The 27,140-nt window shown below is 42.7% G+C and overlaps 1 protein-coding gene across 1 annotated transcript; it reads right to left on the bottom strand.

Moving 5' to 3' along the window:
* Positions 1-11,626: 11,626 nt before the first annotated feature.
* LOC117842713 (uncharacterized) lies at positions 11,627-25,026 on the bottom strand. Its single transcript, XM_034723216.2, has 18 exons — positions 24,721-25,026; positions 24,048-24,221; positions 23,561-23,742; positions 23,043-23,148; positions 22,760-22,836; positions 22,236-22,323; positions 21,463-21,652; positions 20,887-21,013; positions 20,719-20,799; positions 15,293-15,394; positions 14,818-14,913; positions 14,584-14,658; positions 14,143-14,262; positions 13,673-13,801; positions 13,160-13,237; positions 12,711-12,797; positions 12,495-12,581; positions 11,627-12,399 (listed from the first exon to the last, which is right to left on the bottom strand). Exons 1-18 carry the CDS (start codon positions 24,773-24,775, stop codon positions 12,349-12,351), a joined length of 1,905 nt encoding a protein of 634 aa, XP_034579107.1. The 5' UTR covers positions 24,776-25,026; the 3' UTR covers positions 11,627-12,348.
* Positions 25,027-27,140: the final 2,114 nt, after the last annotated feature.

Here is a 27,140-nt window from a genome sequence, read left to right as displayed (position 1 = left end):
TTGGGGAGACAACAGAGAAGAAGGTGGACAAGCAGCAGCTGGTTGACCTCACTTTGATTGAGTAGCAGGTGACCAAAAGACGGTCACCAAGGCTGCTATCTCTAGTGAGGGTTCAAAGGCCCCTCGATGTTGTGCTAGGAACAAGAGGAAGAGGGCTGCCATGTCCGAGGAGGAGGTACTTAGGCTCCCTTTGGTTGGGCTTTCCAACCTGCTTTTGCTTTTGCAAAAGCCAAAAGCCAACCAAAGGGCCTAAAAGCTCTACGTGCTTTTGCCCAAAAGCTACTTTTGCTCTAAATCAAAAGCACCTTCCCTCCTGCTTTCAAGTGCTTTTGGGGTAAAAAATTACCCACCTGCCACTGGTTATGATGTACCCTTTCATCTAATTTTTCGCTCCCTCTCCTCTGTTCACCTGCACAGCGCATCTCGCCTCCCCTGGCCGCCGGCCTTCCTCCCCTTGCCGCCGGCCGGCCGTCCGCCTCCCCTGGTCGCCGGCGGGCCGCGCCACCGCCCCTGGCCGCCGGGCCTCGCGCCACCGCCCCTGGCCGCTGGGCCTCGCGCCGCCGCCCCCATCGTCCCCGACGGCCGCCGCCTCCCCTGGAGCCCTCGACGGCCGCCGCCAGCTTGACCGCCCGCCGCCGCCGGCCCCAGCGCCCCTCGCCGTCTGCCGCCCCCTTGACCGCCCGCCGCCGGCCGTCTCCTGGTGCCGAGCCCGCGTCGCCCGCCGCCGCCCCTGGCCGCCGGGCCTCGCGCCGCCGCCCCCATCGCCCCCGACGGCCGCCGCCTCCCCTGGAGCCCTCGACGGCCGCCGCCAGCTTGACCGCCCGCCGCCGCCAGCCCCAGCGCCCCCCGCCATCCGCCGCCCCTTGACCGCCCGCCGCCGGCCGTCTCCTGGTGCCGGGCCCGCGTCGCCCGCCGCCGCCCCTTGACCGCCCGCAGCCGCCCCTTAACCTCCCACCGCCGCCGCCCCTTGACCTCCCACCGCCGCCACCCCCTTGACCGCCCGCCGCCGCCGCCCCTTGACCGCCCGCCGCTGCCCCTTTGAGCGCCCGCCGCCGCCGCCCCTTGACCTCCCGCCGTCCGCCGCCCCCTGTTCAGGAGGCCGCCCCATCGCCGGCTCCTGCCCCTGCTCCTGGTGAATGACCAGGAGCATATAAAGGTATGTATGAATTTTTTTTATAATTTATAACACTTGTTTAGGGTAAATTATTTACACTAATTCAATTGTTTTATGTTGTCAGGTACAATTACAACACAAAATCAAATAGGAAGCTACCTGCGAAAAGGAATTTCTTGAGGTATGAACAATCAATTGTACTGGTATGAATTACCTATCAACATCCACTATAGCAGAAGTGGCGTATTTTGAAGGACATGCCAAGTTTCTCACCTCGTACTCAGAAACATATCATTATGGCTTGTCTTGCATTGCATAATTTTATTCGTGATAGCAATTTGTGTGATAAGGAGTTCAAGAGATGTGATGAAGATGAGGATTACTTGGTACAGCATACATGTGGTATGAGACAAACACAATGAGATGATAGTGACGATGTGGACAATGAGGATACCATGAATACCATTCGCACTAGGATAGCTGATGCTTTGGTTAGTGCGAGAGGAGGAGAGTAATGTTGAGGGTTGGCATCCTTGTATAGAACTTTTTGATCCATATAGTTCTATTTATGTGGACCAATTACTTTAATGGATGAAAAACATATAAATTTTTTTTTTGTTTCTTCCTAAAATAGTGGTTTACATTTGGACTAGTAACGCATTATTTTGTTACGAGCAATTTGCATATAAACACACTCACAGACCTTTAGGGGCATTACAGGTATTTCTTACACAGCCTACAGTTTCACAGCTCCTCTAACCAAACGGTCTTCTGCTTTTCCCACAGCTGCTTTCTCACAGCTGCTTTTCCACAGCTCACAGCTCACAGCAGCTTTTCCAAAAGCCACAGCCCAACCAAACACACCCTTATCCTTACCAACATGACAAATACTGTGAACAATGTGATTGTTGCACTGAGGAAGACTGGACTGAGCTGGTGCATCATGACCTCTACAATGTTGTGATGCTGACCCCTGGCTTCTCTGAGGAGGCCCTCATTGTTGCTTTTAGCCACCTCCTGGACAACAAGTCATAGGGCAATGCCTTTATGAAGATGGGCGAGAACCATCGCACCCTCTGGCTCAGGACCTGGCTGGGCAAGCACTACTACTTGTGATGTAGTAGCCGCTACTGCCTTCTAGCTCAGGGAAAATAGTTGAGCATGTCTCCATCCCTGACCACTTCCTTCTTTTACATAGATCTCTATATACGTAGGTCTAACCTGTTAGGGTGTAGCCTCACTTGCACCTTGCCTTTTGTGTTGGTTTTTGGATTCACATGGAGGGTGGCTATACTAATTAAGTTCTATGGTAGCATGGCAAGGTTAAAACCATTGGAACAAACTATTTGCTAAGGAACTGCATGGTAAGTAAGTATTGTAATATGATGGATCTAGTACTGTTATATGCTTGTGATACTTGTGATGTGATGCCATGTATGCATATTTACATCAGATGCCTGTTAGCTTTACTTTAGCAATTTGCCATCTTGACATTTACTGATCTACTTTACTTTGCCATGATTTTAGTCTATTCTTTGCTATGTTGACATGTTACTGCTGTTGTTTAACTTGATATTTACCTTGATGAGAGTTACTGCTGTTATTTACCTACTTGGTTGCCATGTTCACATGTTGGTTCTGTTCTTTAATTTGCTATTTAAGTTGTGATCATGTTCATTCTGTTGTTGAATTATGTGTTGAACTTGATACCATTTTCTTGCTATTTTTCACTTATTTCACTTGTTACCTTGTTGTTGCTGTTGTTTCCCTCTTTTTTTGGCTTGTGATGATTACTACTGGGTTGGGCAATGATGAAATGACATTTCTATTATGGTTCTTGTACATGTTATTCTTTGTTTGGTGTATTTCAACTTTATTGCCTCTGTTCTACTCTTTTTGTCTTCTCTTCTACTACCACTTTGGAGTCCACCTGTCTCTATGGCAGTTTGTGGATATTTGACTTATGATCCGAGGCCCATTATACTTATTTCTATGCTTGTGATGCACTTCTGCTGAGGCCATCTCATGTTGGCTTTTGTTCTATTCTGTTTGCTTATTTAGGGATGATGAGCTTAGTTATTCGTGCTTTGAATCAACACATTTTTTATTTGACCTTGTGATTTTTTATGATCGAATTGCAGTTTTCAATCCAACTGTTTTAGGAATGATTTTAGACTGGTGAGGCAACTACTTTCAGTATGGTGAGGCTCTTTTTTTTGCCGATTTTTTGCATGTCTCACTAATGTGTGTGGATGATGATAGACTAGCTTGCGACTACCGAGCTAGGCTTCTATTCCTCAAGCTCGATGTGGACCTTGGTAGTGTTGCCGTATGGTAACTTCACCAACATCCACTCAACCTTGGCGAGTAGGATCTCTCGATAGGACACAAGCAACCCTCTCTGACACCTCCGAGTTTCTAGTGGCAATGATGTAAAGGTGGGTAGCATGTATGCCGCAAGATGATGCCTACATACTGAGGCAAATGAGGTATACCTTGCCTCGATTGCCTCACTATTAGGCAGCTCCCTGCCGCGTCCATCTGCACCTGAGCTAACCCTAAAGAAGAAGCCTTGTCTCTTATTGTGCTGCTTTATTTGTTTTTCATCAGTTGTGATGTTTATGTCCATGGCGATTGAGGTATAAGGGTACCCACGGGTCCCCATCGACAAGGATACTGGTCAGCCCTGACAAGTGGGCTCGCCCAACCATGCCGTGTGGGCCAAGCCATGAAGATGTGTGGAGCACAAGCTAGGAGGCCGGACGAATCAATTCAGCCTAGATATCACGAGATACTTGTTGTAAACCGACTCAGATTGCTTTCCATGTAACAACCGACTAGGATTAGATCCTATCCAATTGTAACCCTAGGTTGTCAGCCTATATAAGGCGGCCCGGGGCATCCCCCGAGGGTAACTCATCCCACCTCATGTTAACTCTTTGCACCTGTGATTAGCAATACAATCCACAATAATACAGGATGTAGGGTATTACTCTCCGGAGGCTCAAACCTGTCTAAACCTTGCACCCCTGTGTTACCATTCGAATTCTTGATCTTACGATCTCCCCCTCCTACAAATCTACCACTTGGGTAACCCCCTGGTGGACCACTTAGGTCGGCAATTTCTTTTAATAGCTGCTTCACTTGGACCATTTCCGCAGAGGTCGGCTGGTTCGACCACTCCGGCATTGTCACGGGTGCATACCCGAGGTCGGGCAGCAGCTCGAGCTTCTGATTGGTGATAAGGAACCATTCCTTATGCCACCCCTTGTTCGAATCCTTGAGCTTCATATCAAAATACTCCAGGACCCACTTTGGCCCCAGCGAAAATCCACAACCACCGATCAATCTCGGCTTCCCCTTGGTTGAGACAATTTTCAGTTGGTAGAGATATCTCCATAGAGGAATGCCAAGGAATGCTTCACAAAGGTGGATGAAAACTGTGATGTCCAAAATGGAGTTAGGGTTGAGATGCACTAACTCGATCTTGTAGTACTCTAGCAACCCACGGAAGAAATCCCCTGTCGGGATCCCGAATTCCCGCTCGAAGAATGCCACAAAGACGACGGCTTCGGTCTTGTCCTCGGTGGGAAACTCCTGACCCACGGTCGTCTTCCATTCCAGGAGGGACTTGGGACCGAGCAGGCCGTGGTTGATGAGGGCTTGGATCCTCTCCTCCGTCATCACGGATTTCACCTAGTACATGGATGGATCTGGTGCCTGCTCCACCGCCATTTCTTCGGTTTCTACTCCTTGGGACACAGATCTGATGAAGGCGAGCCTCTTGTTCCCATGTGCAGGGAATGGCGGCACTACGGCGGTGACTATAGCCTTTGGGAGGAGGAGCGGTGGATGGGGCTTGCGGACGCGGTGGCGTGACCTAGGGTTCTTAGGCGCGGCGGCGATGGCGTTGGCGGCGGCGGTGCTTGGGGGCGAGTGGAGTGGAAATGAAAAGGAAACTGCACCTCTTCAGCTTTTGAAGGCATTGACGGCGTAAACCTAGCGACGGAATCCACGGATCCCCTGTTACAGCGCAAGCGATGGATGGAACCCATAGGTTTTCCGTTAAGTCTCATGGTGTATCCCTTTACGACGGAAACAATAAGTCAAATTCTTGACCATTGCTTCAATGCTCAGGGGCTACTCCATATGGAGTGCATCTTGCAATGCTCTCCATGTGCTTTCCTTCAATCTACAGGATGCTAGATATCCCGGAGCTTAGCAGTCGCATAGCCATGCATATTTGGTCATACGCCTGTGGAAGCTTCAATTTTTCTTCCTTTTTTGAGCATTGTGTAGCCTCCCCATCACTATGATGACACCGCACCTTCAACTGAGTACATTACAAGATTCGTTGCGCATCTGTCAGGTTCCTGTTCGACTCCACATCGCTCGGGGGTTTGAGGGATAAGGGTACCCACGGGTCCTCACCGACTAGGATACTGGTCGATCCTAACAAGTGGGCTCGCCCAACCATGCCATGTGAGCCAAGGCATGAAGACATGTGGAGCACAAGCTAGGAGGCTATGCGAATCAATTCAGCCCGGATATCACGGGATACTTGTTCTAAACCGACTCAGATTGCTTTTCATGTAACAACCGACTAGGATTAGATCCTATCCAATTATAACCCTAGGTCATCAGCCTATATAAGGCGGCCAGGAGTGCCCCCTAAGGGCAACTCACCCACCTCATGTTAACTCTTCGCACCTACGATCGGCAATACAATCCACCAGAACACAAGACGTAGGGTATTACTCTTCGGAGGTTCGAACCTGTCTAAACCTTGCACTCCTGTGTTACCATTCGAGTTCTTGATCTTACGATCTCCCCCTCCTATAAATCTACCACCTAGGTAACCTCCTAGTGGATGGCCGATCACTAAATCCGACAACGATGATGATGCATGGCGATAACCGAATGCCTTAGCAACTGCAGGATCCTCGTAGGTGTTAGCTCCTAGTGATGCGGTCAGGGGTTCCTTTAACTGCCTCACTAGGAGGCAACTCCTGCTTGTGTCCTATTTCGTAGGCAAGTAACTTCACCTGAGACATGCTTTAATTTTTTCTCAATGATGACAGAATTTCCTTTTCCCCTATGCATTCTGTCTTAAACTTTCATTCACACCTACATAGCTTCCTTGACTTATGAATTGTGTTTCTATTTTTTTTAGGAAACAGGAGGGTGTTACCCTTACTGGTTATATATTGAAAAATAAGAGAAATTACAAAAGGCAGTTTGAAGAATTAAGAGACAAAGAAAGAGAGGAAAAAAATCATAAAAGTTACAAAGTCTCGTGCAACCATTCAAACATAGGTTGGTGCCACGCTTCTTTTACTCTGTGTTTAACCAGAGTAAAGATCTCAGTAAAATGGCTTAAAGCCCCTTCAATATGTGGTTGCAGTCCTTTGAAAATGAAGCCATTCCGAGACATCCATATGCACCAACACATAATAATGATGATTTCCATAAAGAATGGCACTTGTAGTTGAGTTTTGAAGCTGGCCATAATGGAGAAGGGGTCTTGCTGAAGATCTGGGAATAGACCTAGTTTAATCCAGCATTCTTGCGCAAAAGGGCATTGTAGCAAAAGGTGAAAAAGAGTTTCATCTGATCCATGAGGGCATAACACACAAGCATAGGACGGTAGGACCATATGTCATCTCCTCAAGACATCCCTTGTGCTAAGCCTTTCTTTTAGGATCAACCAGAAGAAGACTCTATGTTTATTTTGACATCTTGATGCCCATAACCATTTATATACCGGATGCACTTGTATGTGTCCTGTTAGGAATTTGTAAGCTTGTCTTGAAGAATAGAAAGGATTACCCTAGATATAAGTCCAGACATCAGCATTATTAGAGAAGTGCACATTATCAAGGTCTGAAGCCAACTGAAGCAATTGCATGTATGGCCGAGTGGGCAGTGGCAAATGGAATAGACGCTGGAGTTCTGTAACCTCCAAAGCCCTTTGAAGAGATATATCTTGTGACTTAGTGAACGAGTAAAGGTGCGGGTAGGCTTTTGCTGGAACCTGATTACTCCACATGTCATGCCAAAGGTAGCAAGTACTACTATCTTGAACTGAGACAGTAGCTATCCCTTTGAACTTGTCTAAAAACTTGACAATGTCCCTCCACCAAAATGATCCTTTCTTTACTCGTCCTGGCAATTTACCATTGGGGTAATACTTCTCCCATAATAACTGCACCCAAGGGATATCCAGTTTATTGAAGAACTTGTGTAGGTACTTAAGCAATAGGGCCTCATTTTGGGTTTGCAGGTTTAGGACACCAAGACCACCCTCCTCTTTTGGTAGGATAACCAATTTCCAAGCTGCCTTTGGAGGCTTTTTATTGTTGATGTCCAAACCTCTCCAGAAGCAATGTTTTCTGTACTTGTCCACTTGTTTGTATACATTTTTGGGCAGTAAAAAGGTACACATATGAAACATAGGTAGGGAAGTGAAGATGGAATTTACTAGTTGCAGTATACCAGCCTCAGAAAGAAAAGTGGAGGTGAAAAGCAGTCTTCTTTCAGATTTAGAAACCATAGGGAGAAATTCATCAATTGTTGGTTTGGTCAGGCCAAGAGGTAACCCTAAGTATGTGAAAGGTAAGCTGCCAATAGTACATCCAAAAAGTTGAGATAGTGATTGTATCTTGGCTTCTGGAATATTGATCGGCACCATCATGGACTTGTTAAGGTTTACTTTCAAACCAGTGGATGTAGCAAAGTCATTTAGAATGCCTTTGAGGTGTAGAAGTTGTGTGGGGGCAGCCTTCCATAATAATGAGAGTGTCATCAGCATATTGTATAATGGGAAAGTCTTGGCTATAGTTTACTTGTAAAGGAAGATGCAAATGACCCTGTGTTTCTGCATGGTTTAGAAGAGTTTGAAGTAGATCAGCACCAAGAACAAAAAGAAGGGGTGAGAGAGGGTCGCCCTATCTGACTCCCCTCTTACAGATGAACCTTTTTCCTAGAACCCCATTCAGAAGGATGGAGGAAGTCCCTGACTCAAAAATACTCTCCATCCATTGCAGCCATCTTGGTCCAAAATCCTTGTGCTTCATAATCGCCATCATGGCTGTGTGCTCAATTCTATCAAAAGGTTTCTCAAAAATCCAATTTGAGAATGACAATCTCTTTTTTTGATTTATGACACAAGTACAAGTATTCAAAGGCCCAGGCAAGGCAATCCTGAATGGTTCTTGTCTTAATAAACCCATATTGATTTTTGTATACTAGGCTAGTGATCAACCGTTGCAGCCTATTAGCCAGGAACTTGGTGAGCAACTTTATAGAAGTGTTGAGTAAAGAGATTGGTCTGTAGTCTGATATAGATGCAGCTCCATCAATCTTAGCTATTAAGGTAACATAAGATCCATTAATACTTTGTAGACAAATATCACCCGCATGAAAGGCTTGGCAAAGGTCATAAAAATCTTCTTTAATAATATGCCAGCATCTTTTGATGAATGTGGTGTTAAACCCATCAGGTCCAGGAGCTTTATCATTTGGTAAATCTTTAATGACTGAATCAATTTCTTCCTGAGTAAATGGTTCTTCTAGGCATTGGAGATTATCAGCTGATTGTAGCAATTGTGTTTTTGTTCCCCATATTGGTAGTTTCGACTGGTAGCAATGGTGCTTGGAGATGTTGCACGCTGCTGCCAAGTTCATGGTTTTCGATGGTGTTTGTTTTAAGAAGATTGGCTTCAGTCATACTGCATGCACAATTTATTCTGCATCTGATATTCCTGTTGGAGTTATGGGTGGGAGGCCTTAATAACCTCGGTTGACCTAATTTCGTGTCAAAATTCTAGTTTTGTGGTTCTAATTTCGCTACTTCAAGTCATTTGTGCAAGTGTACATTGTTCCTTGTTGGTTCACATGCAACTGTCATGCAACATACCTCTTAATGATATTACCATACTTGTTAATTACTTTCTCAAACTAATGTAATTAGCTTTCTATGTAAATTTGTGTTATATTTGAACTGATGACCTCCCTAATAGGTCTTTTCAATAAGAGTTTATGCATTCATCACTTGTTCTCTGCATTTCTGAGCTTTGTGGCTGGGTGGTAACCTTTACTATGGTCTGCGCATAGTGAGAGCACCTGTCCCCTATGCAAGCCACCAAACGCCATCTCTAGATGGCAGTTTGGGTAGGAGGCCCACAACCGACCCACCATAATAAACACAATCCCGGCTCAGCCAGCATCATGGGATGCGATTTGCCAGTCAACATCTCTGTACCCCATGGATATCTGACTCGAGCCTGGCTCACGAGCCTGGCTGAGCCTATACATGCTGCCAAACGCATGCGAGGTGTGCCATTGCATCCTTCGTAGCCACAAGCTCCATATCGCCCAGAAGGGTTGGAACGAAGCTATCACTGTAGCCCAGAGCAACTGCAAGTGCAGCTGCACAATTCCTCCAAAGCCGCCGGAACTTAAGATCTAGAGAAGGGCCGTTGTCAGCATCAGCAAGGCCAATGCCGCCGTTTGGATCGTGTCATCGAATGCCATAACGGGACGAGGGGAGCGCACATGGTGGGTTCGTCCGTAGCAACAACCCCCGACCGGCAACCCGTGCCTGCCGCGCGCGCGGTACAAACAAATACAATCATCCACACATGATTCTCCGTCGTCGTTGCCTCGCCGTGCCCCCCGGGTCTCGCTCCAGCTGCCCGTTTACCGCGGGCGTACCCCAGCCGTGCGGGCGGGGGGGAGAAGGAAGGCGGGCGCGCGAGCCCCACCCGCGCACCGCGCCACCGATCCACACCCACTCCCCGTTTCCGTCCTCGGCCCACAGCCCGCGCGCGCTTCGGCAGCCTGGCGCACTCGAGGCCAAGTACAGCCGTGACTGACAGCGCCACAGCGGCCCCCGTGCCCGCGCGACACGTACGCCCGGCGCCCAAACCCTGCGGGCTGCGGCTGCTCACTTTTTCCCGTCCCGTCCGGCGGCGTCCGTGCCGGCGGTAGGCGGCTGCTGTTATTATGGCCGGCCGACGACTCGACGCCATGCGGGCATGCCTCCTCTCTCTCTCCGTGGGAATCTCCAGCTCGGTTCCACGGCCTCGGTTGGGCGCCCACCCACGCCAGGACGGGAAGGCGGGCTAGCATAAGTAACCTCGGCTTCCCCCGCCGTTTCCCACCTAATCCCATCGTTATCTCCTCCCACCCCCACAGCACCGGACCCGTAACACCAAACAGTCTACGCCCACAGCCCCACAGGCCACAGGCGCGAGGGAGGAGAGGATCTCGTGAAGTAAACAACAGGAGCGAGGAGCCGAGGACGACGAAGAAGAAAAGCATGGCCGCGGCCGCTGCCACGGTGATGGCGGTGTCCAGCTGCAGCAAGCGCGACGGCGACATTGCGGCCACCTGCATGTCAGTCTCCCCTCCCTCTCTGACCTCGCTAGCTCCTCTCCTGGCTTCATTCTCGCTTCTCCCCGAGAAAGCAGCCGAGCTGACAGCTGAGCAAGCCAAGCTTTAGCTCTTCGTCGAAGCTAATGCTTTCTACCTTAAAGCGCGATCTCCTGCTTGAAGAAGGAGCGAGGCCGTAGCTAATGTTTTCTACCTTCCATTCCTCCGTGTCGCGCAGGCCGAAGAAGGCAAAGAGAGCGAGGCCGCCGCCGCAGGAGGAGGTGGAGGCGTTCCTCGCCGCCGCGGAGAGCAGCATGGCCCGGCGCTTCGCGGCCAAGTGAGTACCATGCTCCTCACCTCCGGCTCCAACCCTCTGTCTCTGCGAGCTTCCGAAGCATCTTCGCTCCATTTATTTATAGCTAGCAGGAGTCGAAGCATCCGCAGCACAGCCGTGGGCCTGTGATGCTGCCATGCTGCTGCTCAAGCTCTGAAACTGTCAGTGTGGAAGACAGTAAAAAAGTGCCACAAAACAAAATTACTGTGCTGGTATAGCTGCGCGCTACTGCGCTAGGCGATTCCCGTGTCCTAGAGACCTAGACTGAAGGAAGGCTTCATGGTCGGTATTTTTGTTACTGCTGTTACTGTAAAGTTCTCTCTCCTTTTTCTGCTGAAAGAAATTTAGGCTCTGGTGCGGCTAAACAAAATGGAGCTTTTTGGGGATCGTGAGATGGCTCCAACTTGCCATTGGGCCTTTTCGCGTTGGCACAGGCTGGGAAGCTTTCCACAGGCCAAACGGCCTTTTTTCTTATCTCTTTTCTTTTAAAATTCTAAATTCACTTCGATTTTGTCCATCTTCTTTGCTGAATCTGAACAAACTGTTCACATGCTGGCAGTGCGTTAACGAGCACTGTAGTAACATTTTGGATCTTTTGGTCATGTTCAAGGTACAACTATGACGTCGTCAAGGACGCTCCCATGGACGGCCGGTACGAGTGGGTCCGCGTGGGCCCGTGACACGATTGCGCAACGGACAGTCAACCGTCAGGTCGGAGTAGGCCGCGCCCGTGTCCTCTCCGGTGTTGATTTCTCAGCTACTTACCGTGTGACGCTATTTTTAGCTGTAATTATGCTCACGAGAGGGCTAATCATGTGAAGGCTCAACCTCGTACTGTTTGTACGTCAGTGGATGTTACGCTTTAGTGTGTGGTTAACATGTCGTTACGTGTAGTCCAGAAAAAAAGTTGTAACTTGTCGCTGTGTTCAATTTGTCGGTTCTCAGGCATTCAGGCCCACAGAGTTCTCTGCTTAACTGTAAGAACTTTTGTCTTCTTATCTCATGAAATTGTAATGGTTTACTTGGGACAAAAAATCCATAGGAATTCAATTCAAAATCCCGTAAGATTTGAGATTTCCGGTGGTCCAAAATAAAATACTCAAACTACGTGTTCTTCCTTCTTCCGTCCATATAGCAGGATAATGCGAGACCGAGAAAATCCAAACAAGTTTCCTTTATTGATCCAAAAAGTTCTGAACACCCGATAAAAAAAGTTGCTCTGCACACGATAACCAGGAAGAAAATGCCTTGCACAATTGAGCAGAGCAGTTTATTTAAACAGTCACCCGGCTTAGAAGCTTATTCAATTTCCTGTCCAATTTTTGCCTCTCCTGCTCACGTGCCCAGCCAACTAATCGGACAAGCGAGCTATATGCTGCCAAGCCTGAACATACGGCGTAACTCTACGCATCAGTGCAGATGAGATTTTGTGGTCATCATCTTCTGTCTGACAGACCAGGAATCTGAAGAAGAATATCTTCTGTTGACAGTGCAGCTCATATGTCTGCAGACTTGCAAGTACACACTACAGCTTAGCAAGGGTCTCGCCGTAGGATGGATCCATGCAAACAACGACCTGAAAAGATAACATTGAAAATTGCAAGCTGCGTTACTGCAACTGTAAAATAGGTTCGTCTGTTTGTTATTGCAGGCTCGTATAAACCGTCGTACCTTGCCAACGCTCCTGCCAGAATGGAGATATTCTACTGCATCTGCGACGGAAGCAACACCCAGGAATTTCTTGGGGTCAAGGAAAACCTGTTGGCAGTGTGCCATAAGTTGGATTTGAAAATATAATACAAATATGGTTGCAAAAACAGAGGTCATGTTTTTGCATCAAGGAACCATTGCTCGTTATAGCGAGAGAGGCACAAATATGGAGCTTACCTTTAGCTTTCCAGAGGCATACAGGTTAAAGAGTTTTTCAAGATGGTCTTGCCACAGGTGAGCATACTGAATCAGGAAAAATCCAGCCTGAAATTGGAAAGAAAATAGCTCACAATTTTATGCCCCATTTAACATTGCGGTGGCTTCAAAGTTCAAAAGCACTTCTTTTTTCTAGATCTGCATGTGTACTTAGTGAGAAGCATCTGTTTAGGATTCGCAACATACTAGATTCAGTGAGTCATACCTATGATCTGTGTATATGCCTCAGGGTCTGTCAGATTCAGTACGTGAAGAATATGAATGTAATGTGAGCAAATCAGCAATATGCATATCGTTATGACTAACAAACAGCACATTTTTGAAACTTCAATGCCACTTTGTCAAAAATTAGTAAGTAATATACTAAGCGCAGTGAACGTGTATTGAGTCCTGGTTCTGGACGCACTTACCACAGTCTGACTTTTCCCAAGAATCTTCTCACATAGTCCAGTGTAATTTTGTGGCTTCCATCCTTCCTTTTCTTGATACTGAAAACAGATAAAATATTGTTCACTATGAATTGATGTATTTTCTGCTACAATGTACAGTACCTACCAATACAAGCTCAGGTAACTGTAAGAATGATCTCCTTCCTAGGAACAAATAATGTATCCCAAGTCTCTCAACTATTATGCAGAGGAACAATGGACATATTTAACATTAACAGTTCATAATAGCATTTCAGAACAATTCCAAAGCATGTTTTTTTAAATCTACATGATTTCTAAAGCACCTGTAGTCACTAGTGATATTGTGCAGATCACCCCAACTCCTCATCGTTTAATTATGTGAAATCTTTTCTTTGGTGAAGCACAGAATAATTTTCATGTATTCTTCTGTATCACCCACTGGAGTTACCATCAGAGCATATAACAAAATCAATGAATGCAAAGTCCAGAGCCTGTCAAAACTCAAAAGCATACCTGAGAGATCATACCAATTACAATGAGGTGCCCATAGACTGCAAGGGCATTCAAACAGATATCAAATGTTTCTCCACCTACAGATTCATATATGATGTCCACACCTCTTGGAAACTCTTTCTTCAGAACCTAGAATCGATCATTAGAAAAGTCGTTATTCAGAAGACTCTGGCTGACTTTATATATTCAATATAGATTTGAGTGTAAATGTAAATATATAATTAAAACATATCCTCAAGAAAAATCGTGAACTATACATGATGGTCAAAGATCATTCAAGTGTAAGGATAATGTTACTTTGAGGATTCTATCCTTCTACCTGGTAAGTAGAGGCACAACCAGACAATAGAAATGTACACTCGACTATCAATAAATATGAGATACTTATGCCAGCACTGAAAGGAACCAAAAGAAATGCTATCGAGATAGAGTATGAAAGGCAAATACCAAAAGCTGAAACAAAAACTCACATCTTTGATCTTTTCATTTCTGTAGTTGATAACTCGATCAACTCCTAAGGAAGCCAGAAACGTAGATTTACTTTCACCTCCACATGTAGCTACAACCTTATTGCCAGCTAATTTTGCAAGCTGTATATTCAGAACAAAAGGACATTCAGACTTAAATGCCTATGGCATTTTCTTAATAGAGAACCATAAACACAAAGGAAAATAACAAAGAAGATAAATTTGCCTAATACTCCAACTATCATGCTGAATGCAGTGAAAAGAGAATGCAAGTGGCCAGGAAAGAGAATGCAAGTGTTCCAGCTTTCATGATACAGTCATCTTGTGCAAGTTCAAAAAATAATCTGGAGCACTATAATTACACCACCTTCACAAAACTATAGAAGTAGACAAGCCATCGGGCGTTTTACAAAATAGGCATAGCCATAAACGTCATCAGCTCACCTGAACAGCAAATTGTCCTGTTCCACCAGCAGCTGCTGTGACTAAAACAACCTGCCCAGACGTCATTTGACCAGCCTAAAGGAAGAAATGCAGAATAAATCAAGTACGCATCAGAAAGAAACAAAATTATATCTTCTAACTTGGAATTCGAATTTTATCTGAACACAATATAGAGTTCAAAATACATGGTATATTTCAAACGGTGAAGAAAACAGACAACTGAAGAGATATAACCTTTTCAAGAGCAATTGATGCAGTCAACCCTGATGTTAGCATAGCGACTACCTCTGGGTCTGGTCTTGGCACTAGAATAAGACGTTTGGCTGGAATCTTCCATCAGAAAGATATAAAGCAAAAGTTATGTTACTGTCAGATGTTAATGGTGTCCATAACGCAAGAGGTTACAGAAGATCTCACTCAACGGAGGATACATGCAGCATGTTGGTTGGTAATTTATCTTTACTACTTAAAAAGAGTAAGATTTTGTTGTTGGTGGTGGTGGTTGGTTCTACGGTATGTGATTTTCTATGCATTGACTTGTGTATGGTATTTTTATGGCTTAGTCATGTAGCATCATGGTTTCGATATAGTTACTAGAAAATGGCTACTGGCTAATGGCTAATAGCTCAATTGACAGTTCATTCAAAAACCATGGAAACGCATGGACACCCTGCTAATTGTGTAACAGCAGAGACACAGAATGCAGTACCAGCATGAATTCAGTGTAGCTCCCAAAAGTCATAAGGGCCACAGGAGTGCCAACTTTGATATGTTTCACCAAATCTCCAACAGAAGCAACAATTCCCACAGCCTGCATTTATTTTTTAGAAGGCAAAATTGGGTCAAAGTTACAATATTAGAAAGGAAAGAAAAATTCTGATAAATGTCATAAACTGATAGACAATTGCAAAATGCTGCAAGTATCCATAATGCTTGTGAATTCTTGTGAATTCAGGAAATCAGACAGATGGTGCACATGTTTACACAGAAGGTCATATGAAAACATTATCAAACAGGGAGATCTTTTCAGCTGACGAATATTTATGGACCCTGTTCCTCTCATGAAAAAGCAGCTTTCATCTCCTGGCTATATAATTTTGACACTGATTCTATCGATGAATGGCTCCTGGCTGGGGATTCAATCTAATGAGATCTCCATCTGACAGAAACAAACCTGGAGGGAATGTAAATGATATGATTTTATTCAACGATGTCCTGCAGCACCTAGACCTGGTGGAAATCCCATTTCAGGGGAGATCCTATTCTTGGAGTAACATGCAGACTGATCCTCTCCTGGAAAAATTAGATTGGGTTTTTACTTCTGCTTGGGCTCTCAGTAATCCTGACACAAAGGTTACTCCATTGTCTAGACCCCTCTCTGATCATATTCCTTAAGTAATTTCAATTGGCACTATTATTCCAAAGTCCACCCTGTTTCGTTTTGAGAATTACTGGTTGGATTTCTCGGACTTTATGTCGACAGTGGAAATACACTGGAATTCATCCCCCTATTATGTAAATGCAGCAAGAACTTTGTCAGCCAAATTCAAACAGGTGAGAGCTGGTCTTACAAAATGGAGCAAGGGCCTATCCAAGCTAGGGAAGCTAATCAACAACTGTAATTGGGTTCTAGCTTTACTTGATGGGCTTGAGGACCAAAGACCGCTGGACTGTGTGGAAGCTAATTTCAGAATCATTGTAAAATCTCACCTGGCTAAGCTCTTAGAGGCAAAAAGAATATATTGGAAGCAGAGAAACACAGCTCGATGGGTAAAATTTGGAGATGAAAACTCAAGTTTATTTCAAGCTATGGTAACATACTCTTTCAGAAGGAATTATATATCCACCTTACTGCTGCAAGATGGTACATGTCTTCAAGAACAGGATCAAATTGCAGGTGCTCTTTGGCAGTCTTACAAATAAAGATTAGGGACATCTGAATTTGTTGGAATATCCTATGATATGGCAACATTGATACAACAAGCACTTCTACCTGAACTGGATCATGCATTCACTGTGGAGGAAATTGAAGCAGCAGTCAAAGACATGCCAGCAAGTCATGCCCCTGGACCTGATGGGTTCAATGGGTTGTTCATCAAGAAATGTTGGCCTATCATAAAGGATGACTTCTTCAGGCTTTGTAGGGATTTTGCTGAAGGAAATCTGGACCTTACTAGCATCAATGGTTCTTTGATTACACTCATCCCCAAGGAAGATTCCCCACAAACAGTACATGATTACAGGCCAATATCCCTGCTAAATTATTCTATCAAGCTCCTGACAAAACTCATTGCTAATAGGCTGCAAGCAGTGATCTTACTGGTTCACACAAATCAATATGGGTTCATAAAAGGAAGGTCAATACAAGATTGCCTGGCCTGGGCTTTTCAATTTCTCCACATCTGCCAGCAATCCAAAAAAGGAGATTGTGATTCTAAAGCTTGATTTTGAGAAAGCATTTGACAAAGTGGAGCACCAAGTCATCTTAGACATGATGCACTTTAAAGGCTTCTCTGATAAATGGATTAGCTGGATCAGGAGTATCCTTCAATCTGGGACTTCCTCAGTCCTACTTAATGGAGTCCCTGGGAAGCCATTTGCATGCAAAAGGGGTGTCAGACAGGGAGATCCCCTCTCTCCATTGCTCTTTGTCCTAGCTGCTGATTTGTTACAAACAATTATCAATGAGGCCTGTAATAGAAAGGCTATAAGTCATCCTCTTGGTCCTAATTTTGGAGGGGATTATCCAATTGTGCAATATACAGATGATACCCTGCTCATCATGCCAGCTAGTGCTCCTAACCTCTTCTGTCTGAAAGGTCTATTGAGATCATTTGCAGATTCCACAGGTCTTAAAGTTAACTTCAGTAAGTCTTTCATTGTGCCCATCAATGTGGAGGATTCCAAATGTCAAATGTTGGCTAGCTCATTGGGATGCCAGATAGGAACCATGCCTTTCACCTACTTGGGACTACCATTGGGGACTACCAGTGGAGGAATTTATGCCTGTGCTCACCAGAATGGAGAAAAGGCTAATGGGAATAAATAAGTTTCTTTCCTACTCAGGAAGGCTCATTCTTGTCAACTCAGTCTTTTCAGCCTTGCCGACTTTCTACTTGTGCACTTTTAAACTGCCAGTCCCAATCATTGAGCAGATAGAGAAGTGTTGTAAGCATTGTCTATGGAACAATGTTGATTCGACAAAGAAAGGGGGCTGCCTAGTTGTCTGGACGACTGCATGTAAGCCCAAAGATCAGGGAGGACTTGGCATAATTGATGTTAGAACACAAAACTCTGCCTTGTTGATCAAGTACCTGCATAAGTTCTACAATAAAGTAGATCTTCCCTGGGTACATCTGACTTGGAAGCACCTCTACAAATGTGGTAATCCTCCACATGCACGATCTCAGGTTGGGTCCTTTTGGTGGAGAGATGTCATGAGTTTTGCTGATAAATTTATGATTATAGCATCGCCAGTGGCGCACAAGAGAGACAACATTATGTTCTGGAAAGATCCATGGGATCTAGGTCATCTAAGGTTGAAATCTTACTATTACTAATTGGAGGCTCCTTTTGAAGCCTCCAGGTGAAGCCACCTAGGATTCCTAGGTGGACACTCTAGAAGAAGAGAGAAATCCTAAAAATTCTCACAAAAAAACAAAACACCCGACCATCAATCGATAGATTCAAATCATCATAGCCATTGGATCTATTATGTTTTCTAAAAAATTACCCACCTATGCCATTATGAAAATAGCCTAAAGTAACCCCCCTAAATCTATATATAAATTACCCACCTCTACCATTATATAAAATAAATTAAAGAAACCCCCTAATCTTCATCAAAATTACCTACTTATGCCATTATAAACAATTTTTAAAATAACCCCCTAATTTGCAACTGAATTGCCTACCACTATTACTTAAAAAACTTAAAGTAACCCCTTAAATTTGCATGTATATTACCCACACATGCCATTATTAAAAATAACATAAGGTAACCCTACATTTGAATCAAATAACCTTAATTTAAAGTATACAGCAATATATGATTCTAAATCATCTATATCTTGCACTATTGGTATACGATATAATAATTAAGGTTTATACACATGATGTGTGTCACCATTTTTAAGGATATATAAAGTGATGAGAATATAGATTTCAATGCTAAAATTGTATCTCAAACGTAGGGTTCATTCAACAAATTCAAGCGCATACCTGCGATGCAAAGTGAAAAGTTAAAGATTATAAATGTGGATGAAAATATTATAGAGTAATTACTAACTAAAATCTATCACATTGGATGAAGATATTAAGTATATATCTCCATAAGTATTGTGTTCTAATATTTAACAAATGAGAGGTAGCTTATGGTAATAGTTTTGTAGCAATGTAGTCTTATTTTTTTTTCCATTGGAGACTCCGCATTAGTTCCCACGAGACAATCTAGAAAAAAGAGACAAATTCTCATAAAAATTAAAAACATCAAACACTAATCCTGTAAACTCTAATAATCATATCCATTGATCTATTATATTTTCTAAAATGTTACCCACCACTGTCATTATGAAAATATTCAAAAATAATCTCTAAACCTATATTTAATTTACCAAGCTCAGCTATTATAAAAATAATTTAAAGTAACCACATAATCTTCGTCCAATTTACTAATACACATCATTATAAAGCATAACTTAAAATGTCATTCTAAAATTTTATCTATGTTACCCATGTATGTCGTTATTAAAAATAACCTAAAGTAAACACTTAAATCTTAATCTAATTATCTTCATGTGCATCATACAGAAATGTCAAAAAGTAAACTAATATATGATTCTAAATTATCTATTTATACCATTGTTAATATAAAAATACTAAGTTAAAGTATATACACATGATGAGTGCCACCATTTAGACCATTTATACATGTGTATAAGGAATCAATGAAAAATATTGATTCGTATGCTAAACATAATGTATGGAGGATTGGAGGTGTGATACAAAATGGAAAGTATGAATATGGATGAAAAAGTGCATAGAGTAATTATTAATTAAAAATCAATCGCAATTGGATAAAGATAGTTACATATCTATATAAGTATTATGTTGACGTATTGAAAAAAAAGAGAGTAGTAGGTAAACAATTTTTATTATTAGCTAGGAGTTTAATTTCTAAATAATTTTCAAATACAATAGCCTCTAAAAACATTAGCCCGTGCGGGAGCACGGGTTGATGGACTAGTTCCCTCAATTATTCTCCTTTGCCAAGAGGCCTAACTGCTCTGTCAAAACATTTGCCTCTAGCGATACAGAAAGGAACTTCCATTTGCCTCTCTCAAGTACTGCTGCCAATCAGCTAATGGAGCTCAATGGCCTAATGGATGGCATATCTCTCTCTGATAACAGCCAGGATGTTTGGCTCTTTTCATGGGGCTCTGAAATATACACTGCGAAGAAAGCTTACATCAAGCTTCTTGGGGCTCAACAATGTTCCCCCCTCTTCAAATGGATGCGGAAGTCATCTTGTAGGGGTAAACACAAGTTCTTTTTCTGGCTTCTCTTGAGGGATCGACTAAATACAAGAAACATGCTTTGTAGGAAAAATATGCTTCTGCCAAACTACAGTTGTGTGCTTTGCAACTCTAGCGCTGAAGAAACTGTTATGAACCCGTTCTTCTCATGTCCTTTCAGCCAGGCTTGTTGGGCCTTGTTACAAATCAATTGGGACCAGTGCGGCACTCAACCGCTTCGCCTAGCAGCACACCCCTGGACATGATCATTGCTGGTCGTCGTGATTTTGGTGCTCACATTTTCAGGGAAATTCTGATGATAGGCTGCTGGTGCATTTGGTGTCATAGAAATAGTATCATTTTTGACAATGGAACTCTCTCCTTGGCTGCTTGGAGAGTTCTGATGAAGCAGGAGGTTTCAATGGTTTTGATTAAGGCAAAGCCATCGGTCAAAGTGCCATTCTCTTCTTGGCTGAGTAGTCTGTAAAGTGTACTCTCTTTTTCTTTGAGTCTACGACTCACCCATGTAAATATTTTGTTCATATATATACAAAAAATAGGTAGGAGGCTACCCTGCTAACTTCGGTAAAAAAAAACCGAGCATGGAACTATGAAAAGTTACCTCAAAACCAGCATCAAATGGAAGGTGTGCAGCAGCTTCTTTAGCATTACCACTGAAATAACGACCAGAACTGAAGTTTACCTGAAATATATCATCAATATCTTCTGATGGATATGCAGTGGAGGAATAAAAACAGAAACAGTTGAAAATACCAATGCAAGGACTTACATCACTAGCATTTACACCAGCATATATTATTTTAACTAGAGCGCTGTGTGGTTCAATAGGTAATCTCAGGCGCATGCGCTCAAGCCTTGTAGCATTCCGAAAATTATGGCTGAGTGTGTGAACAACCCTACAGAAGCACCATACATATATGTAGAACTGACAGCACATTAGCCGATGGGAATGTAGTTCTAAATGGACCAACTATTGGTGTTATGATACCTCTCAAACATATTAAATTGATTAGTTATTGTAGGCAATACTTTACATAGATTTCCGAAACTACATTCATATCATGTTTAATGTTCTTAAAAATTTTGGTTCAAGCATAAATATGACAAAAATGAAGTAGCAGTGAATATTCTCAGCTATTTAGTCCGGCATTCTACTTGTAACAGTCAACCCAAGAACTATAAATGTTAAGAACAGAAACAGGGAAATTCCATAGGATGAAAAGGAACATAAATCAGAACATAGGATATATCCTTCACCAGCAATCCCTGGATGCAGTCATTGTTATTAACAAGATTCAACAAGCCATTAGAACAAGTATAAATGGAACGTAGAAGGACCACTTACATCTTCTGAAAGTATTCAGGTGTTTGGATGCTAGGAAATCTATTCTCTACCGATTTCCTTTGTGATTTTGAGGAATAAACAAGGTAGTTTTTTTCTTTTTCAGATGTTGGCCAATAAACCATCCCTTTCCGCTTAGATATCCAAAGACAAGCACCAGCCTTGCTCTCATCTTCTATTAGCTCAAATGCACCTAATCCAGACAAAAAAGGGGTTCTTTTCAGATAATATGGAAAGAGAAAGACTTCATAAAAAAATTTCTCGAACATGCAAGAAACATCATATGCAAATGCAATATATGTCAATATGGACCTTAAAATAGCACAGCAGTCCTTAAACTTGCATAGGTGTGTTTACTGGTTCCATGAATTTGAGGGCTGCGCTTGTACAAGGAAATCAAAGGAGGTAAAAAGCATATTTACCTGGAACACATGGTTGGCCTAGCAAAATTGATCCATTCTGGCAAGAAAATAATCTAACTAAACTATTCAATTCTTTATTCGTTGCAAAATTATTAAACCTACAGCTCAAATTCGAAACCAAAATTCTACAATTCAGGGGTCAATTTACAGTACAGGATACATGTTTCATATGCATGCATGAGTGCCCATATTTGATTTCATCAATTTAATCATCGCATCTCAATTGAACAGCGGTATACAGTTCTTCTAAGGCTCAATGGTAACCAGTTGTCATCATGACATGTCTATTATGGAAAAAACTAGACAATAAAGTGAAGCAAATAATTACAGCTTAACTAGGGAGAAATAGCTCACCTTTAACAACATCCTCCACCTTTAGATACCCACCAAGTGCATCCACAAGTACACGATTTACTTTTTCTCCCATATTAGTTTGGACAAACTGCATACATTAGTGCAACCTATAAATCTAAGATAAATAAGACTTGAAATATCATCATCCCAATTGCCCTTGCCCCTCCTGCAGCTAGCTGTGGAACATGCTTCTTTTTACAAGTTAGTTCAAGTTCATGTTCGTACAACTTTCACTTGAATGATTGTCCCTTGCCCTTGAGAACCCAGGTAATGAGCAGTCACACTTTCTGGTGAAATTGATATGTACTTTATAATGTCCATACGATTTTGTGTAGCAGAGGATACAGTACGCTCTACAGTACGATTGTCAGGTTAGTCCTGAACATTGCAGAACCTATCAGTATTTTTTCACAAGTTAATAAGGAATGTTAGAACAGTTTCAAAGTAGATGCAATGAATGCAAAATCAACGAGTGCAAGAAATAATTAGCCATATATGCCTCAAGTCATGCAAAATCTTGATACCTCAGGGCACAGTACATTGACACGAATGCCATGCCGCTTCAATGGGGCAAGTGATCTTGTAAACATAACCACACCCCCTACAAAAATGAAGTTTCAGGTCACATTGTGTACATACACGCCAAAAAGGTTTGTGAAGCCACGGTAATTTGGACCAAATCGAAAACTAATCAGTCTACGAATTCAAAGTCTTAGATAAATCCAAAACTGGTTTCATGTTCCAACTGCTCTGTTGCAAACACAATCAGCATATGGATAGTAAATCTGTCTTCCAGAATCAACAAACCTTTTGTCCCGCTATACACAGGTTCATAGCTCATAGGATATAGACCAGCAACTGAGCCAATATTTATTATGACACCAGGCTTCTTCTGGGATCGCATTACTTGAGTCTGTGATGAAAACAAACCCAACATTAGTAGTGCATATTTTCTTTTGGCAACAAACGAGCAAAGATAACTTGTATGAAAATTGTGTTTTGAAGTAGTGCAAAGTTGAAGAATTCAAAATTCGCAGATAATGCAAGGCAGATTTGCAAATTCTTGATTGTCACTGATCCAAAATTATATCCTGATTGCTCTAAATTGACAACAAGAACAGGTTATATTCTAAAAGAACTGTTACCTTTTAACCTTCAATAATGACAATAATATTGGAAAAGGACAAATACTACTTTTTATTGAATAACTGTATCAAAAGAAATTGAAATATATATGCATTTCATAATCACAAACAAGAAAGTGCAGACACGAGCAGCACTCACTGTTGCTGCAATTCTATTGTAGCAGTCGATGAGAGGCTTACTGCAATACGAGTACCATCGATAACGGCAACAAGGTTCACATTTACTGCACGCCTCCAAGTGGAAGTTCCATCAGATTTATCATCATAAACCAAAGATTTGTTGACAAATCCAGCACAGTTGATGCAGATATCTAGTCCACCAAATGTGTCCACATGTTTCCGGAAAGCAGCAGCAAGAGCATCTACATGAAAAACCAGTGTAAATCTTTAAGATCATGTCAAATATGGAAGGCAGGAGAAATTACAGTTCCAATGACCTTAGGCTCAAATTAACAATATTCTAGGATACAGAATTCAAAGATCTGACACGGAAGGTATGAATAGATCCCTGCGGCATACAATTTGATAGTGTCCCTGTGTTATGATCTTCCTAAATACATTTCTAAAGAACATCACGAGTGTTTGCTATTTGCTAACTTAATTCACATGATTTTCAGTCAGTGACCCTTGCATACAAGATTAATCTTCATCCCTTGCAAGAACTTACCTCCATTGGTGACATCGCACTTGATGAATATGGCAGATGGAACTCTAGCATATGCATGAATAAGTTTGTTTTCCTTCTGAACAATCGAAGCAACTTCTCTCCCATTTTCTTCGGAAAAATCGACGACGGTCACAAACACACCCTTCCTTGCAAGAGCAATGCAGAGCGCTTTCCCTTGAAAAACAAAAGGGAAGCTGTTAGCCAATGCATTATAAGGAATCTACAAAAACCGCTGCCCCCGCACAAAATCAAGCGTACCGAGAACGGAAGTACGGAACGAACTCGTGCTTTCAGCTATGATCCGAGCCTACGCCGAAGCGTGCGTCTACCTCACCCCAAGCGGCACTAGGTGGGTACACCACTGCAGGCTTGGGTGATGGTGAAAGGAGAGAGCATCGAATCCATGGCTAGTAGTAACTTCCGGCTGCCACCGGCGGCGGTGTTAGCACCACCGTATCCAGCCACCAATTGCGGCGGTCGTAGCAACGAGCACATCACCGGAGGAGAAAAGGACCCGAAAGGCCAAAGGCCGTGAGCCAGCCAGGCGACCCGACTACTACGACGGAGGGGAGCCCGTCAACGGAAAAAAAAAAACGAACAAAGCGCGCGAATCCTCGCTAAGGCCCGGCCCAACCCATTTACACCAGGGGGCGTTGCCGTTGCTCTTACTTACCGATGCCGGAGGCGCCGCCGGTGACGAGGGCCGACAAGCCAGGCTTCAGCTCCATCCCGCCGCCAGAGCCTCTGGCGGAGGACTCGTAGGTGACGGAGGTGGCGAGACTCGAGAGAAGCGCGAAGTGAGACGAGATGGGGCATGCGGACAAGGGAGAATATCATAGTAGTGCCCGGCCCGGCCGGGCGGTGGAGCTGCCGAGAAGCCGAGATGGGGACAGACGACGGCAACGAGGCAGCGCGCGGTGGTTTGCACGCCTCGGCCGGCTCGATCTCCACTCCACATGTTTATCTCCGTCATCTCGAGCTCTTTTCATCTGATGATTGATGAATTGATGATCAACCGTCAGTTGTAGGTAGTTATTCGAGCAAAAATGAGTGTGAAGGGTAATTTCTATTTGTTTTCAGGTGACATACATCATCTGTATTTCTAGAACCTTTTTTAAGCTTCATCTAAGACTGCATGTTGTTGTGTTGGATGCTACTATTCACACTTGCCATAGAATTAAATTTCTTGGGTTCGCACATTTTAGTCGATAATTTTCTAGTGCAGACATTACTGCAGTACTGCTGAGCCATCCGAGATACTTTTTTCACATGATGTACAAAAGCATACTTCCCCTGTAATAGCTATGTTTCATATGTGTTTTGAAGCATAGTACAACTAAAGGGTGTGTGTGAGATTTAATATCAGAGTTATTGGAATTTTTAGCACTCATATTTTTTAAAGCATGCATTTGGCTGTCTAAGGCATGAAGTCATTACCAGATTTTTTTTAAAAGGTAATGATCTGTACAAGATTTTTCAAAATGAAGCAGCACAATATGAAATCAGAGTTTCACAAGTGTGCAACAAAATGTAAATCAAACATTACAATACAAATTTTTATTGCTCACCCTCCCCTTAACTGAAATTATTCTCAATTTGGCAATGTATTTTTCTCAATCTGACTATTCTACTAGTTCAGTTAGCAAAATATAAATACTCACTATTCTGGTGGGGTTGTTAATGCATAAATATCCATTCAGATAAGAAAATATATTGTTTCAGCTACACAAGCATTCAACATATATATTTGAGACATTTAGCTTTTCAAATCATAATCTGTGTAAAGCTATAGTAAAATTCATGTCAGCCAAGGAAGCTAGATATGCAAACACTGTGTTTTGGAATGATATGGGTGATGATCCATACTTGTGTTTCATTAGCGAATATGATGATTGCTCTTTTAAACCCTTTTTCATATCTAGGTGACAGCCTGCAGAATCCTCTCCCCTTTTCTTCTCCATGATAGAAAATTGGTTTGCTTTTTACACCCAGATGAGCCTACGGATTTTACTAGTAGGCAACTTATGCTAAATTGACTTGCAATTCTTCATTTTAGTTTAGCATTTTTGTGTTCTCGTTTGAGCATATTTTGTATGCAGATGATTTGTCATGCCCATTATGGTTACTGATTTCATTTTTGGGCAACCTATTTTAAATCAACAAGTAAATTATTTATTCTAGTTTAGCAACTTTTATGTTCTTATTAAGCAATCTGTGTGTTATCATGATCTACCATTTTTATATTGATTTAACTCTTGTTTTGGTGCTTGGTGCAAGAGTGAGCTCACATAATGTTAATGTGGAGCCAATCCATGCTTTTTTGGTTCTAGAGAATGAGACATGAAGAATTGCTTTATATGTTTTTAGACTTGTCATTTTCAATTACGGTAGTGAATTGAATATGTGGACAATTGGGCATTTTGTAGAACTAGAGTTCATGATGGTGATGTTGACAGTGTGATATGATATAGTGTGAGTCAAGCAAAGTAGTGTTCTTTGTTAGTCAAAAAACCATTTTTAGGCAAATCACTGTTATTGGTTAGACACTATGGTAAGAGTTTGCTTCCACGTGATGCAGCTCTTCTTGATGTATCCCCTGATACTGATGTCCCTGCAAAAAAGGAGGAGCTATCAGTCTTTGTGAGGTTTGATATTTCTACTTTTTACCCCATGTTTTTGACATTTTATTCAGCATATGGAAGCAATATTTGCCCCTCCAACATGGTAGTTAAGGTTTTACTTTCATGTGTACACATGTTGTTTTGGAATTTGGATTGGTCCATTTTATATGTTTTAGGCAAATTAATGTACTTAGATAAGAAAGTATTGTTATTAGTTAGGCAAAGTACTGTTATTAGTCAGGTAAAGTATTATGTTTTAGTTAGGCATATTACTGTTCTTTATTTTATTCCATAGTAGCAGTTGGTTCTTATATTGTTTAGATTAACATAACCTTCTTGGTAGGCAAAGTATTATCATTTGAGATTATTTGAGGGGTCCTTCATGTTTTGTCAATAGATTAATAATGGTTCAAGTGTGGTGAATAAAATATATGGATTCGCTCGATTGCGTTTACTGGCATGCTTTTTTAAA

Source organism: Setaria viridis, chromosome 2, assembly GCF_005286985.2.
Source record: "Setaria viridis chromosome 2, Setaria_viridis_v4.0, whole genome shotgun sequence".
Taxonomy (NCBI): Eukaryota; Viridiplantae; Streptophyta; class Magnoliopsida; order Poales; family Poaceae; genus Setaria; species Setaria viridis.
Note: the sequence above shows the minus strand (reverse complement) of the source record. Positions and strands in the feature narration are given on the sequence as shown.

What these genes read in the sequence shown, in the direction of transcription:
- LOC117842713 (XM_034723216.2), bottom strand. Translation starts at nt 24,775, where the DNA reads ATGGAGCTGAAGCCTGGCTTGTCGGCCCTCGTCACCGGCGGCGCCTCC. An exon ending in CGGCGGCGCCTCCGGCATCG is followed by an intron (nt 24,222 to 24,720) that starts GTAAGTAAGAGC and finishes TTGTTTTTCAAG; the next exon opens with GGAAAGCGCTCTGCATTGCT. An exon ending in TGTGTATAGCGGGACAAAAG is followed by an intron (nt 22,837 to 23,042) that starts GTTTGTTGATTC and finishes TCATTTTTGTAG; the next exon opens with GGGGTGTGGTTATGTTTACA.